General features: G+C 45.2%; 2 protein-coding genes across 6 annotated transcripts in view; one reads left to right on the top strand and one right to left on the bottom strand.

Moving 5' to 3' along the window:
• SLC2A11 (solute carrier family 2 member 11) overlaps positions 1-2226 on the bottom strand; it is a 135188-nt gene extending 132962 nt beyond the window's left edge. For all 4 annotated transcript variants that reach the window (XM_088477842.1, XM_088477844.1, XM_088477845.1 and 1 more), the window contains exon 1: positions 2125-2226. The gene's annotated coding sequence lies outside the window, so the exon portion shown is untranslated. The remainder of the gene's footprint in view (positions 1-2124) is intronic.
• On the top strand, positions 1989-13835 carry DERL3 (derlin 3). Of its 2 annotated transcripts, XM_088477850.1 has the most exons (7): positions 1989-2876; positions 5295-5360; positions 8635-8708; positions 9560-9653; positions 12539-12734; positions 12841-12931; positions 13653-13835. In XM_088477850.1, the coding sequence occupies exons 1-7, from the start codon at positions 2784-2786 to the stop codon at positions 13753-13755; spliced, it is 717 nt and encodes a 238-aa protein (XP_088333976.1). In that variant the 5' UTR covers positions 1989-2783; the 3' UTR covers positions 13756-13835. The 2 variants fall into 2 exon arrangements, with proteins under 2 accessions (XP_088333976.1, XP_088333975.1); XM_088477849.1 differs by having other exon boundaries at positions 12539-12931; positions 13653-13752.
• Positions 13836-13900: the final 65 nt, after the last annotated feature.

Raw genomic sequence — 13900 nt, 5'->3', positions numbered from 1 at the left:
ATTCAAAACAGTTTGGGAACCACTGAGTTAAGTGGTTAAACAAATCACATGTCTAGGGGAAGCAATTTAAAAATATCGATATAAATAGCATCAAAACAAGTAAATCGGACACATTGGTGCTATTTGCAGAGTTGGAAACCAGAGCACTTTGCACCATTGTTACAGAGGAAACTTGCACTGTTTGCTACTGTGTGAGCACTACAGGTAGCATAATGTGTGGGCACTACAGGTAGCATAATGTGTGGGCACTGCAGTGGTATAATGTGTGGATACTACAGTGTGGCATAAGGTATGGGCACAACAGTGGCCTTAATGTGGAGGGCACTACAGTGTGGTATAAAGTAAATGCAATACACTGTGGCATAATATGGGGGGCACAACAGTGTGGTATAATGTTAGTACATGTGTAGTGGTCTCAATACCAACAACTGACCAGCATTGCAAGGGTTACTGGGTGGCTCACCACTACTTTTCTGACTCCTCCATACTCACCACTACCTATCTGCATGACCCCTCCATACTCACCACTACCTATCTGCACTACCCCCTGACTCCTCCTTACCAAACACTATATCACTGCACTACCTCTCTGATCCCTCCACTCACCACTACCTATCTGCACTACCCCCTGATCCCTCCACTCACCACTACCTATCTGCACTACCCCCTGATCTCTCCACTCACCACTACCTATCTGCACTATTCCCTTGACCCTTCCATACCAAACACTATCTCTACGTACTACCTCCCTGACAGGGGCGTATTTAGAGAGGAGGGGGCCCGTGTTCACTCACCATCCGGAGCCCCCTCCACTCTCTCTGGCGGCTGCGGCGTACTGACAGACTCTGGGCACTAGTCTGTGCCTGGAGTCTACTGCGCATGCGCAGTACACCGGGAAAGTGGTGTGGCAGCCATTTTTTGGGCGATTTCCCTACTGCGCATGCATAGAACGCCGGGAAAGTGGCCGCTGCGAATGAAGCAGTGAAAAGAGTGGAAAAGTGTGCCAGTGGAGAAGGCCCATGGTAACCAATCAGCTTTGAGGTTTCATTTTTCAAGTACATTCTGTAAAATAATAATCGGTAGAAGCCATGGGCAACTTCTCCACTCTTTTCACTGCTTCATGAATAGACCTATCTCTCTGCGGTTTGTACTATCCCCTTGGCCCCTCCATACCAAACACTGCACTGCCTACATGACCCCCAATACACACCACAATCTTCCTTACCCACATAACTGGCTGCCATGCACAGGAGTAGATCACTGACCTCTTCCATTAATAGAGAGAGAGAGTTTTATAGTATTCTATTTTTAGTGTAATAAAATATTTCCATTATAGCTGGCCACACCTCTTTGTGGGCCTCTATTATTGTTCCCTGTGGGCCCTTCATGCTCCAGTCCGCCACTAAAGGGAGTAGTCGCTGATTTTATTAACTGCATATGGGCTCTTGTACTAAAACATGAATCAGGTTTCAGGTACCAGAAACATTACGGGAAGAGATAGATCCCCTTCCGTTTCTGTACGATGACGTCATCTGCCAGTGTCCAATGTCATTCCCTACCATCCAAGTGGGCATAGAGGGGGAATATATTCTTGTGGCGAGCAAAGCAAGCCACCGAGCCCGCAGCATGGCAAGTCCGCAATGGGGCCAACTTTCTTATTTTCACGAAAAGTGTGGGAACAAACCTCCACTTGCCGCTCACTCACGTCACGTCACTCACGGCCAGTGAAGGGGATTTATACTCTTCCGAAACATTACCACTTTTTGCTAGGCGAGGTCAGTATGAAAAACAAGAATATCAACATTTGTGAACTGAAGAGCAGTGTTCCTAAATCCACTAACCCAGCTGTCTGTATCCGTATTATGATTAAGAGGGGGAGGGGCTTACTAGAAAGTGGGCTTTACATGTCTTGGAGTGGGTGTGATTAGAGAGAATTGTGCAGATTATGGGTGTGGTTTATAATGTCCCACTTTTACCTACCTGGACAAATGCTGGGATGAAGACCAGACAGACAGAGTGACGCAGAGCAATGCACCACTTCGGGAGTCATAACATCAGTCATGTCCGACCAATTGCACCTGTACTGGTCTGCTATGTAACATTAAAATCGGCGCCGAGACGTACCTGCTCTCAGGCAATGCTGTAACTAGCAACGGTGGACCGGTGGCGCGGTCCATGCGGCTGCTGTGGGACAGGACACCCGGCGCCAACACTGCTGCGTCCCCTCCAAATCCCCCAGTGCTGAGTCCTTGCGCATGCGTAGGGCAGTCCACTCTGCTGCTGGCCGGCTGGGGGTTCTGCCCTGCGCTGCTGCTGAATATTACAGTCACAGTGACAGAGCAGAGTGGGAGCTACTGTTCTGGCACAAAGACCGACTCCCTCCAACATAGGAGGAAGAGGGGACACACTGTATCTAGCGGCCGGGTGACAGATGTGCTGCCGGGGAATGGCGTGGACCACTTTAATTGCAGCAGGGGTGGGAACTAGTAGGGAGAGGGCCTGCATGCCGGTTATCAGAGGGTCAGTGCAGGGTCGCCCTGGTATACCATATCTGCCTAACCTGTTGTCCTGTCTCGCTGTGTACTCTCTCTCTCTCTGTAGAATAACCACAGCAGCATCATCCCATCCATAAGGCCGGGACTCCGTGCAGTTAGCCCTGAGGCTGGCGGAAGTGGCACAGGATGAGGCTGGGTACACCTGACACTTGGCAAGTTGGCACCTGATTGCAGCAGCTGCTACGCTGAATAGAACGTTGATTTTGCGGGGCTCTCTGCAAGGGAAGCATGGCTCACCCGGGTGGCACCTGGCGCCATCGGCACATCCCGACTGTCACCCTAGCTTACACCGCTGCCTGCGTGGTCACCACCGCCGCCGTGGTAAGGGGCTACTCTGCCAGCTGTTCCCACAATAGTGGGTCATCAGGAGAACAATGCAGATCACCAGCAGCCTTGGCAGAGAGCAGGCTGCAGGTGGCCAGTAACACAGGGTAGGACCTCTATAAGGACAGCTATAGACGTCGGAAAGCCTCGTATCCTGCAGTTATATGCGTGTTATATAGGAGTCTAGGACTGTCCGCAAGTCTGAGTTTTGTCGAGAAAGCTCCTACTTCTAGGTTCACATGAGGTTCCCCATCCCAAAAAAATGGAAAATAAGATAGCAAGCCATTGTAGAAGGCTGTTAGTGGCCATGAGCACAGTATTGGGAGGCAGATAAATTGAGTCTGTTAAATAGTTGATTTTTGTGTTCATTACTCACTGACACATTTTAAAAGATCGACAGGTAGAGCTAGTGTGATTCTGTCAGGAGACCTGCAAAACATGCACCGTTTGGGGTCCCGAGGACAGTTTGATAACCTGTGGTCTAGAGCACAGGTTCTCAAACGCTGCCCTCAGGACCCCAAACAGTGCATGTTTTCTAGGTTTCCTTATGGAATCACAAGTGAAATAATTAGCTCCACCTGTGCATCTTTTAAAATGTGTCAGTGAGTATTGACTACACCTGTGCACCTGCTCTGTGATCTAGAAAAGGTGAACTGTGTGGGGTCCTGCGGACCGAGTTTGAGAACCACTGGTCTAGAGCAGTGGTTCTGAAACTCGGTCCTCAGGACCCCACACAGGCCACTTTTTCCAGGTCATCCAGCAGATGCATTCATTATTCACTGACACATTTTAAAAGATCCACAGGTGGAGATAATTATTTCACTTGTGATTCTGTAAGGAAACCTAAAAAACATGCACTGTTTGGGGTCCTGCGGGCAGAGTTTGAGAACCTGTGGTCTAGAGTATTTGGGACTATACTAAAGTGACTTGAGGCTTTTTATCAAAAATGTTATTGCCCAAGATTGCATTGCAGGATGCAATTTTACCGGTGGCATGTATTAACCAGCACAAGCAGGGACAGGCGCTCCGAAAGGAGCCCGTCACTGCGATGTGCTCTGAGTGCTGACCGCATGATGCTCTGCCACTATTACGGGTACAGTTCCGGGGGAACCCTCTACCAACTAAATCTGCTATGTGTGGCCCATAGGCTACAGTGGAGATGGTGATAGCTGCAGGGGCCAATCTCTGAGTGCATCACATTCCGGAAGTTGTTAAATATGGCAGCATCGTATCGCCCATATAAACTTGTGGGGTTTGCGGCTGCCGGTAGGAATGGAGGAATTGCAGCAGGTAGTGGACACCCGGGTGTGGTGCCAGTGTCCTCCAGCCTGGCACGGCAGGGAGGCTCTAAGCCGGATGCCCGCTGAGATGTTACCACCAGCGGGCGCCCGGCGCCTTCCATTCAGCGCCGCGTTAGCTGGAGGCTGGAGTTCTCTTCTGAACTCCAGCTTCCGGCTCTCCCCATGCGCACTATGGGAGAGACGACATGGCGTTTCTCCCATAGTTCCGAGGAGCAGCCGCCCGGACAGGATGGCGGCGGATGATGGAGCGGGGATTAAGGTAAGTGTTATTTTTTTCTTTGTACAAGCGGCACTACAGGGGCACTACTAAAGGGGCCATTATATGGGGGCACTGCTACAGGGGCATTATATGGGGGCTGTACTACAGGGGCCCTATATGGGGGCACTACTACAGGGGCATTATATGATTTTCTTCCCTTCAAATCAAGGGGGTAATGTCGGCATATCTAAATATATTTTGGGGTAAAAGGTAAAAAAAAAAAAAAAAAAGTCCCCTGTCCTAGGCGATCAAATGAACCTTATCGTTCATTTTACAGACCAGTGGATATGCCGTCAACGACCAGCGACGCCATCAAAGATCAGCGGGAGCACGCATCTCCTGTATTTGCAGGGCAACCTGACGATATTATCAGGTTCTGAAGGAGTGTGCCGGCACTGAACGATAATGTTAATGACATTGAGCACACTACTGCCAGGGACACACTACACAATATTGCTCATGGAGCAATATGGTGTAGTGGATATGCGGCTTAAAAGAGAAAAATTACACACATTCCGTACTTTCCTAAAAAAAACCTCTAGCGGTACTTCACTATGCCCATCATTTTTGCAACAAGAATTTCTACCTACTCTTTAAATTATCTGGAGCTGCAAACTAAAATACACATAGACTTAATGCAAATTCCTAACTGATTGCTTAATGCAGCCGTGACTTTTTGACAATTTTCAGCACATAGAAGACCGCAAAAGGCAGATTCAATTTCAAGTCAGTGACTGGAAATATCAACATGAAAGTTAGTGTATATTCTTGACTGTAACAAACCAGCTTTATGCATTTTTAATTTGCAGCAAGTGTTTTGTTCTATGGCAATAATCTATCATTTCTCCTCCACAGCAAATTCATCTTGTCACTCCTTTCCAGCTTTATATCAACCCTGACCTAATCTTCAGAAAGCTGCAGGTGAGTCTGGATTTATCCATCACGGGTGTAGTTTACTTAAACAAAAGCAAAAGGCAAATTCGTAAACAAATAGGAGTATTCATTTATAAATCATGAAGCTAAAATAGGATTTTTGGTCTACTTACTGTTGAATCCTTTTCTCTTAAGGGGCCTCTCCATTAGCAGATGTATTTCTGAGCGATGAAAGACAAAAGATATCCCTTGAAAATTCCGGTAGCTGTGCTAAACGATATCTGTCATGTACATGACAGATTTTGGCAAACGATGAACTATAGCGCATGACATCATTCAGGGAGTGTTTTTTTTTTCTCTGCAGCGCTCTGTAGCTGCTGCTAATGTCGTTTACCGCATATAAATGCACAATATTGCTATTATCTACAGCTATATGCGATAATTGACCAACATGTTGGAGAGATGATATATGCGATTTATCGGCCGCGGGAGTGCGCATCTGTCAACGTTCAGGGCCTATTCATTAGCAGATATAATGAACGATATATTGTTCAATTGTTAATTTTATCTACTAATGGATAGGTCCCATTAAGCAGACTGGGGAACACTGGACCATGGTATTGTAGGTTGGGGCTGGAGTTGGCACTTAAATTAAACTGTAGCTTTAAAACTTAAGCTCATCCCCCTGCAATCCCACAATACCAGTACGTCTTCAAGAGAGTCCGGAAAGAAGTAGCAGAAACCCAGTGAAACTGTTTAGGTCTTGATTGGTTGCTCTAACAAACCAGTAGGGAAAAGTCCAAACACCTTGCACAACTGAGCGTGAGGGAGGGAACGCAGTGTTCCCCAGCCTGCTTAAAAGAAAAAGGATTCAACCGTAAGTTGATCACAAATCCTATTTTCTCTTGCAGCAAGGTTGGGGAACACTGGACCATGGGATGTTCAAAGCCGCAGCCAGGGGAGGGAACGCTCAGGCTACCTGACCAGAGAACTATACGACCAAAGTGGGTACCGCCGAAGGCAAAAAAACTGAACAGTAAACATATGGACAGGGGACCAGATAACTATACGACAAATCTGTGCTGCTGGTCTAGCGTCGCGCTGCCCATAAGATAGCCACCGCCCGGACTGAAGGTGCTGACATCCGGTCTGGTGGTGGTCGCCCCGCACCAGAAGAGGCATGAGTGATGACCGAGCGGATCCAATGCCCAAGGGTCTGCTGAGTAGCCGGCCAACCATGTTCATGCACGTCGAATGAGCCCGCAGAGAACAGTGCGGCGTACCTAGGAAATCGGCAGAGCTCAGCCCAGCTAGCAGAGCCAGCTCATCCTAGTCCCAGGAAGGTCGCCAAAGGATGAGGAACCAGAACGACAACATCCTGGTAAAAAGCCCGAAACAAGTGTCGGCTAGAATATAAAAACTGTACAGAGAACCGCACCATCATTGTGGAAGAAGAGAAAAGGAGGCTTGGAAACTCTTAACACAAAACCATGCCGATTGAAGGCAATAATCTTTAGATATGTGGCCAGCTTAAGGCTATCTGTCCAACCAGCCAACTAGTTGACTGGTTAGAATGAAAATCTGGTAACGTATGGAAGTAAATGATGATCAGCAATTTGCTCCTAAATGCCAGAAAACAGATGAAAATGGTCGTTCAGACAAGTTTGTTAAATGTTTGATCTAAACAATTTTCTCAAACAACAGTTTCTGTCCATTTTCCGGCATTTGGGAGCAAATTGCAGATTGTAATTTGCTTTCATTTCTTACCAGATTTTCATTGCAACCAATCAACTAGTTGGCTGGTTGGATGTAAGTTGGTCTAGTGTGTGGCTAGCTTAAAGGAAGACCAGCTCAGCAGCAACTAGCTGAAGATCAGCTGAACGCCCTGACTCCAATGCCGCCTGTGTGAGAGCTGAGAGATACCATGGCACCACCTGCGGATGAAACGGTGGCTGAATACGCAGCAAACCTAGTAAAAAGGATTTGGACCTCTGGAAAAAAGACCAAACGCCGCCGGAAATAAAGTGACCGGGCCAAAGCCTATATAGTCACAAAATGAAGTTGGCAACCGACCTCCAAAACCCCCCAAAAAGAAAACCAAGGAACGTGAGAGGTGAAAACTTGTAATGTATAGTATACAAGTGTGCACAGTACTTAGTCTTCATTGAAGTTGCAGGGGAGAAGTGGAGCCATCCTGTGAAGTGCGGGAAAATCTAGCAGGGTCTGCAGATGGATGACGCCTTGTGCAGCCCCTGCTGAAGGCAGGGTGGGTGGTCCATGCTGCTGCTGGAGGGAGATTGCAGCGTTGTAAGCTCCACCAGCTCCATTTCCAGGCTCCAGACCTGGAGTACTTCCCAGTGTCAGGGAAAACTCCAGTCAAGCCTGCTTCACCTGGGCAGCCTGTCAGCGTGAGCGCATCCCGTGTGCATGGGAGGGGAGACGCCGCTAAAGCCTGGCAAAATGGCTGCCGCCATCAGGGAACACTCCCTCCGCCGTCACCCTCTAACAGGGTGACCACGACGCGCCAGTCTCAAACGGAGGACTGAGTACTGTGGAGGGTCCCCGCTATGCGCCCCCGCCTGCCAGCAGATCACATCGAGCTGCCGCAGCACTCAGGCTGTGCGCGGTTTACCTAACTGCAAAGTATAAATAAATTATTACAAATAAAATGAAAATCTAAGCTACAATAAAGAGCAACGTAGCAGCCCAGTAAAAGTGTGTCCTTACTCCACAGGCACTTAAAGAACACTGGAATTGTGGGATTGCAGGGGGAGAAATACGGTTTTACCCTGAATTTACACTGCAGCTTTTTATTAAGTACATGTTTTTAAAAGTATGTAATTCACCTTAAAAATTTATAAATTCAGTATATCAGCAGTTAAGAATAATTTTCAGTTGTCAGGATTTCCAAAATCTTAAATTAGATGAATGCATGTGTACAGTGTTTTATAGTATTTCATATTCATTGCTGGACAGCCAGATAATTTTTGTTCAGACAATAGAACACATAGGATAATGGTAAAATATTGGATCCTACAGATGTATTTAACAAGAACCTGCACTCTTTAGCTGATCATTTCACTTTTGAACATAATTGATATAAGCTCAGATCAAGTATATTGGTAAAGTCTCAAATAACCCTTTGCTGTCCAGGAGTATTACATTAATCATTGCCATGTTATATTGTAATTAATGAGCCAGTGCCATTGTAATTAAGATCTATTAGGCTTTTGGACAATGATAGAGGGTCACTGATACTGTATTAAAATTACGAATGTCATTAAACACAAAACTGGCCATCTGTCTCCTTTCTTTTTCACAGGTTTGGAGACTGGTAACCAACTTTCTCTTCTTTGGACATTTGGGGTTCAGTTTTTTTTTCAATATGATTTTTGTGTATCCTTTCTTCATTGGTACAGATTGAACGTTTATACTAAACTTAGTGTAATATAGTAGAATATGAAACACATTCCATATGCTTAATCATGTGATACTGGCCTAAACCTGAAGCTTATTTCTATGGCGATTTGACGAAAATGCAGATATGTTAGAAAAGAAGCATTGTTTTCCTTCTTTCATATCCTCTTATGCACCCAATGCAGACCCTGAACGGATTCAGAGATGGACGCTAATGCTGCTGCATTTGTGCGAAAATATACAAATGTCGCAGATGCCTAGTTTGTATTGAGAAGCCCACTGATGCTGCCGCAAATCTAAGCGTCTGCATAGAAAGACGCAGCATGTCACAGATCCTTCGATAATTGGCCTTAAGAGCAACCCTATGGGAGTGCAGAATGTCTGCGTGAACGGAGATGCCTAAGCCATTTTTATTATATACGGGATCGCAGACTACGACAGTCCCTTAAAACGGTCACAACACACCTGCTTTATTTGCAGCCACTACCCCCAAACACGCCCTGTCAAATCACACTGCGGGTAAATAGTCGCTGCAAGCGCTGAGAGTAATCGGGCTCTTAGTTACTTTTCTCCCCCTATAGCACGTTCTTAAACTCTGTCCTCAGGACCCCAGACAGCGCATGTTTTCCAGGTTTCCTCACAGAATCACAAGTGAAAGAATTAGTTCCGCCTGTGAATCTTTTAAAATGCGTCAGTGAGTAATAAATACACCAGTGGGGTGACCTGGAAAACATGACCCGTGTGGGGTTCCTGAGAACCACTGCCCTATATGATTCATTGTGAAAATAACTCCACTACTGTTAGTCTCCTTTACAGATTACCACATTCAGGTACAGATACTCCAAAATGTTAGAAGAAACTTCTTTTAGAGGTCGCACGGCCGATTTTGTATTTATGTTTCTTTTTGGAGGACTCCTACTAACTGTATCCTTTGAAATTATATTTTTAAGAAATTACAGATTGCTGTGACTCATTATTTAGCATTAAACAGCTGGTGTGTTACATTCGCTAACTTTGAGAATTAAAAGCTAATTACTGTTGCAATAAGAGAAAGCACAGGTGGCATCTCATATAAAATACATTGGTCGGTCGGTTTGTCTGTCCAGAAATGCATTCGGACACCCCGCACCGATTATTATTATTGTTTATTTATATGGCGCCACAAGTGTTCCGTAGCGCCTTACAAAGTACATAACCAAAAAGGTGACTAACAGTACAATACAATGCAGGACAAGGACCTGTATAATACACATTGCTACATTGGTGACCATAACACCCAAATAAGCAACAGAGCATAAGCAACCAAGTGTTAGATGCCCTAGTGGGGGGGTAAGAAGTAGATGAAAATAAAGTAAAAAGGAGACGCACAAGAGGGTAGAGAGGTACTTCAACTAGTATGCTATAATTAAGCAGCTGTATAATTTGTAAACCAGCTACCGAACAAAAGTCATAAACTCCCCCCCCCCCCCCCCCCCATAAGTTTAGACTATTTTAAACCATCCAGATAAATGGAATATAGAAACATAACCTGTTAGAATATGAAGTTTTGTGTCCAATAATTGTTAAAGAGCACAGAAAATAAATTAGGGGTGAGCGGGTTCGGTTTTACTCGGATCTTTTTATTGGCTATCGCCGAACACGTGTTTTAGCGAATAAAATCGAGCCGAATTTGCGGTAAAGTGGCGATAAGAACCGAGTAAAACCGAACCCGCTCACCCCTAAAATAAATATTCCCTCCCTTAGTTGTACCCATATTGCATCAGCGGCATGGTAATATTAATGCTATGTATGTATACAAAACAAAGATTTTTCTTATTGGTACACTACTAACAATAATATACTGCAAATCTGGGTATATACAAAGAATGGAGATTTTATTCATATTTTAATCAAAAAATTTCAGCTTGCAGCCCATTGTCAAGGAACTACACTAGCGGAAATGCCTAATTACCCATTAAATTGCGGTAAAGGGTAACAGCTAGACAAGAGCTGGATTGTGAACCACATCCAGGTAAGCCTCATACCACTTTCAGACATAAATTCCCGGCTCAACCTGGCTCGGACCTAGTACACAGACCATGGGTTAAAGCTGGGCTACCCCTTTCACACACGGGTCTTCTAGCAATCAGTGGGTGCTTGGAGATGATCTGCCGGCCAATTATACCCCTTTTACACTGACTTAAAAATCCCGGCATGATGCGTGTTCACGTGCATCAACGCAGGATTTTTAAGTCCATGTAAACGGATCAACCCTGGTCCAGTGACCCGGGATCCGACACAGCTAGCTTGCAGGGTTGTTCCCATGCCACTCTGCAGTGTAAACGGCACGACGAGGGTCGTGGCGCCTGCTAGCTGATTGAAGCCGGCTTCAGGGGTGCTTGGAGATGACATCTCCAAGCGTCCACTGCAACCAGCACCGACCAGAACAGCGCAGCGCCACCCGCCCTCTGGACCGCTGCGGAGTAAGGTAAGAGGGTTGCGGAGGGGAAGAAGCGCTGCTCACCTGCGCCAGGTCAACGTTGACCCAGCTCTGGTGTGAATAGTGCATGCCGCATTGTAAAAGAGGGTCTGTCCCGGGTTGGAAACATATTCCAAATTCCACGTGAGACTGTAAAAGGAGTATTAAGGTGCATACACATGGAACGATATATTGTTACGATATGAACGATAACAATATCATTCAACAATATATTGTTCCGTTTGTATGCAATGAACGACCAACAATGCGCACTCCCACTGAACATAAACGACATCATCCATCGGGCATGCATGCAGGCCAATCTAGACGATATTGTTAATTTTCTATATGGTAGAACGATCGTTGGTCATTCATCGTTGGTGTGTGGATGAACTATATCGTTCATCCAGCACACCAGGAATTTCAAGGGAGATCGTTCAGTGATATAGTTCACTGAACAGATCGTCCTGTGTGTACCCAGCATTCGTTTGTTTGAGGCTTGACCCTGGTCATCAAGACCCAGGTTGCACCTTTTTACACTTGAGCTGGTTAGTCAACCGGGAAGTCATCAGGAACAACCCTGCTAGCAAGCAGGGCCGCGAACCCGGGTCGGACCTTTCAGACAGACATACGCCAGACCCAGTGTTATGCTACTGAATTAGAGCAGACGCTGTTACCAGGATTAGCTATGGTCATGGATAGGTAGAGGTCAGTGCAAATTAGCCACGAGCAGTCTTCACCACTGCGGGATGTTTCTTAGAGCAGATTTCTGTTTTGCAGTCTTTTGTGTGAGTAGAAAGCAGCTATCATAATTGGTGGCCATTCATGCCCATTGCCTGTTTTGACATCAGGCTTGCCTGTCAGAACTGTTGCTATAAAAATAATCATTTACAGTACGTTGATTAATAATTCCTGAAAGCCACAGTGGGGCTGATTAGGATTTGAGAACAAAGCAAAAAAAAAAACCCATAACTTTACCCCTTGGCAAACTATGTTGTAGTGCAATACCTTTATTTACTTTTTGCATGTAGGGTAAATACTGGCTGCATTTGTATGAAGAGCACAAATGCTGGACAGCTTTATTTTTACACTAGTGATGGCCATCAAAGGCTGTACCATCAATGGTACATGTGCAGACCAGAGCCACAGCTATCTTCTCAGCATCAGCCGGGGGTCCCCATTTGACATCGGACAAAGACCATTAATGGTTGTGAATCATGGATGGATGATGCCCATCCTGGTTTTACCAAGGTGCAAAGTTAACTTTTTTTTTTTTGCTATGCTCCCAAACTCAGAATCAGCCCAGTGTGTGTAGAATGTCTGTTACTACTATCTCCTTAACATTAAACAGTTTTTTGGTATGTTTGCCGGCCTCTCATTCCTGGGCGAGGCATTCACACTGATGTTGGTGTATGTTTGGTGCCGTAGAAATCCTTTCATTCACATTAATCTCTTTGGTCTTCTGACATTCCGAGCCCCTTTTCTCCCCTGGGTGCTTCTGGGCTTGTCCCTACTAATGGGTGCTTCCAGCCTCGTTGACTTGCTGGGTAAGATGGTTTATCGGATTGTAATTTACGGACACAGAGGAGATTCCGCTTCACCTCTGAAAGTTAAAATGAGACAATCTATACACCCCTCATTATTTCTTTGCAGGCATTATAACGGGACACATTTACTTCTTTCTAGAAGATGTTTTCCCATACCAACCTGGAGGAAAAAAGCTGTTAGTTACACCAGCAATTTTGTGAGTATTGTAACCCAAGATAATGTCTTCCTTCCAGCCATTTGTTTATATATCCTGCCGGCAGAAATCCAAGGAAGAGACAGGTGTTAGCACAAAAGACCTTACCTGCAGAGATATCACAGGCAGCACATCTAGTAATGCAGAAGAATCCACTATACCGAAGTAGTAGGACATCGAGAATATTTATTCTCAATCTTCAAAAACTAATTAGGTAGCAACAGTTATTTAACTGTGAAATAAATGAACATTCCCATAACAATATCACAGTAAAACCAAATGTATGAAAACCGTTCACATTCAGAGAAACAAACCAGTTACTTATACCAGACACTTTGGTTTTTTTTCCTCATTAGAGTACACAGAATCCAGTAGCTGTTTATGTAAATCCTGCAAGATGATAAAGTTAGCACACAGTGACACACAGCCTACCTGTAGTAGAAAGCAGATCTATTATATCCATACACCGGCTCTGTGGTTGATTAAAACCAGGCAAAATGAAGATTAGCAGTCAGCCAGACACAAAATCTGTGTAATTAATAGGTGTCCCGAATTAAAGGGATGACAGGGATTTTTTTGGTCAATAGATACAGGTTATTAGACCTAGGAAATAACAGGGGTAAAACAGGATCGAGATTCAGACACATCACTACATTAAAAATATTGAAAGCAATAAATTCTTAAATTTGTTCATATTTGAGCAGTTTTGTCTTGTGTTCTCCAGAAAACAAATATTTGATGATCCTCAAGCCGATTCCAACTACAACCCACTCCCGGAGGACATTGCAAGCAACCGGCATAATGATCCGCCACCGCCAGCTGACTAAGATGTGCTAGAACTTAGCTGAAGATTCCCATCATTATTGTTTATATATGGCATCTTGCAATAAAAGCTCTTTCTGGCAGATAACGGAAAACCTGGCATTTCTATTAGTTTTAAGCAGATCTTGCACAAATCAGAGTAAGCAAATA

Source organism: Taudactylus pleione, unplaced genomic scaffold, assembly GCF_031769625.1.
Source record: "Taudactylus pleione unplaced genomic scaffold, aTauple2 ptg000205l, whole genome shotgun sequence".
Classification (NCBI taxonomy): Eukaryota; Metazoa; Chordata; class Amphibia; order Anura; family Myobatrachidae; genus Taudactylus; species Taudactylus pleione.
The sequence above is the reverse complement of the archived record's forward strand: the minus strand, read 5'-3'. Positions and strand labels throughout refer to the sequence as shown.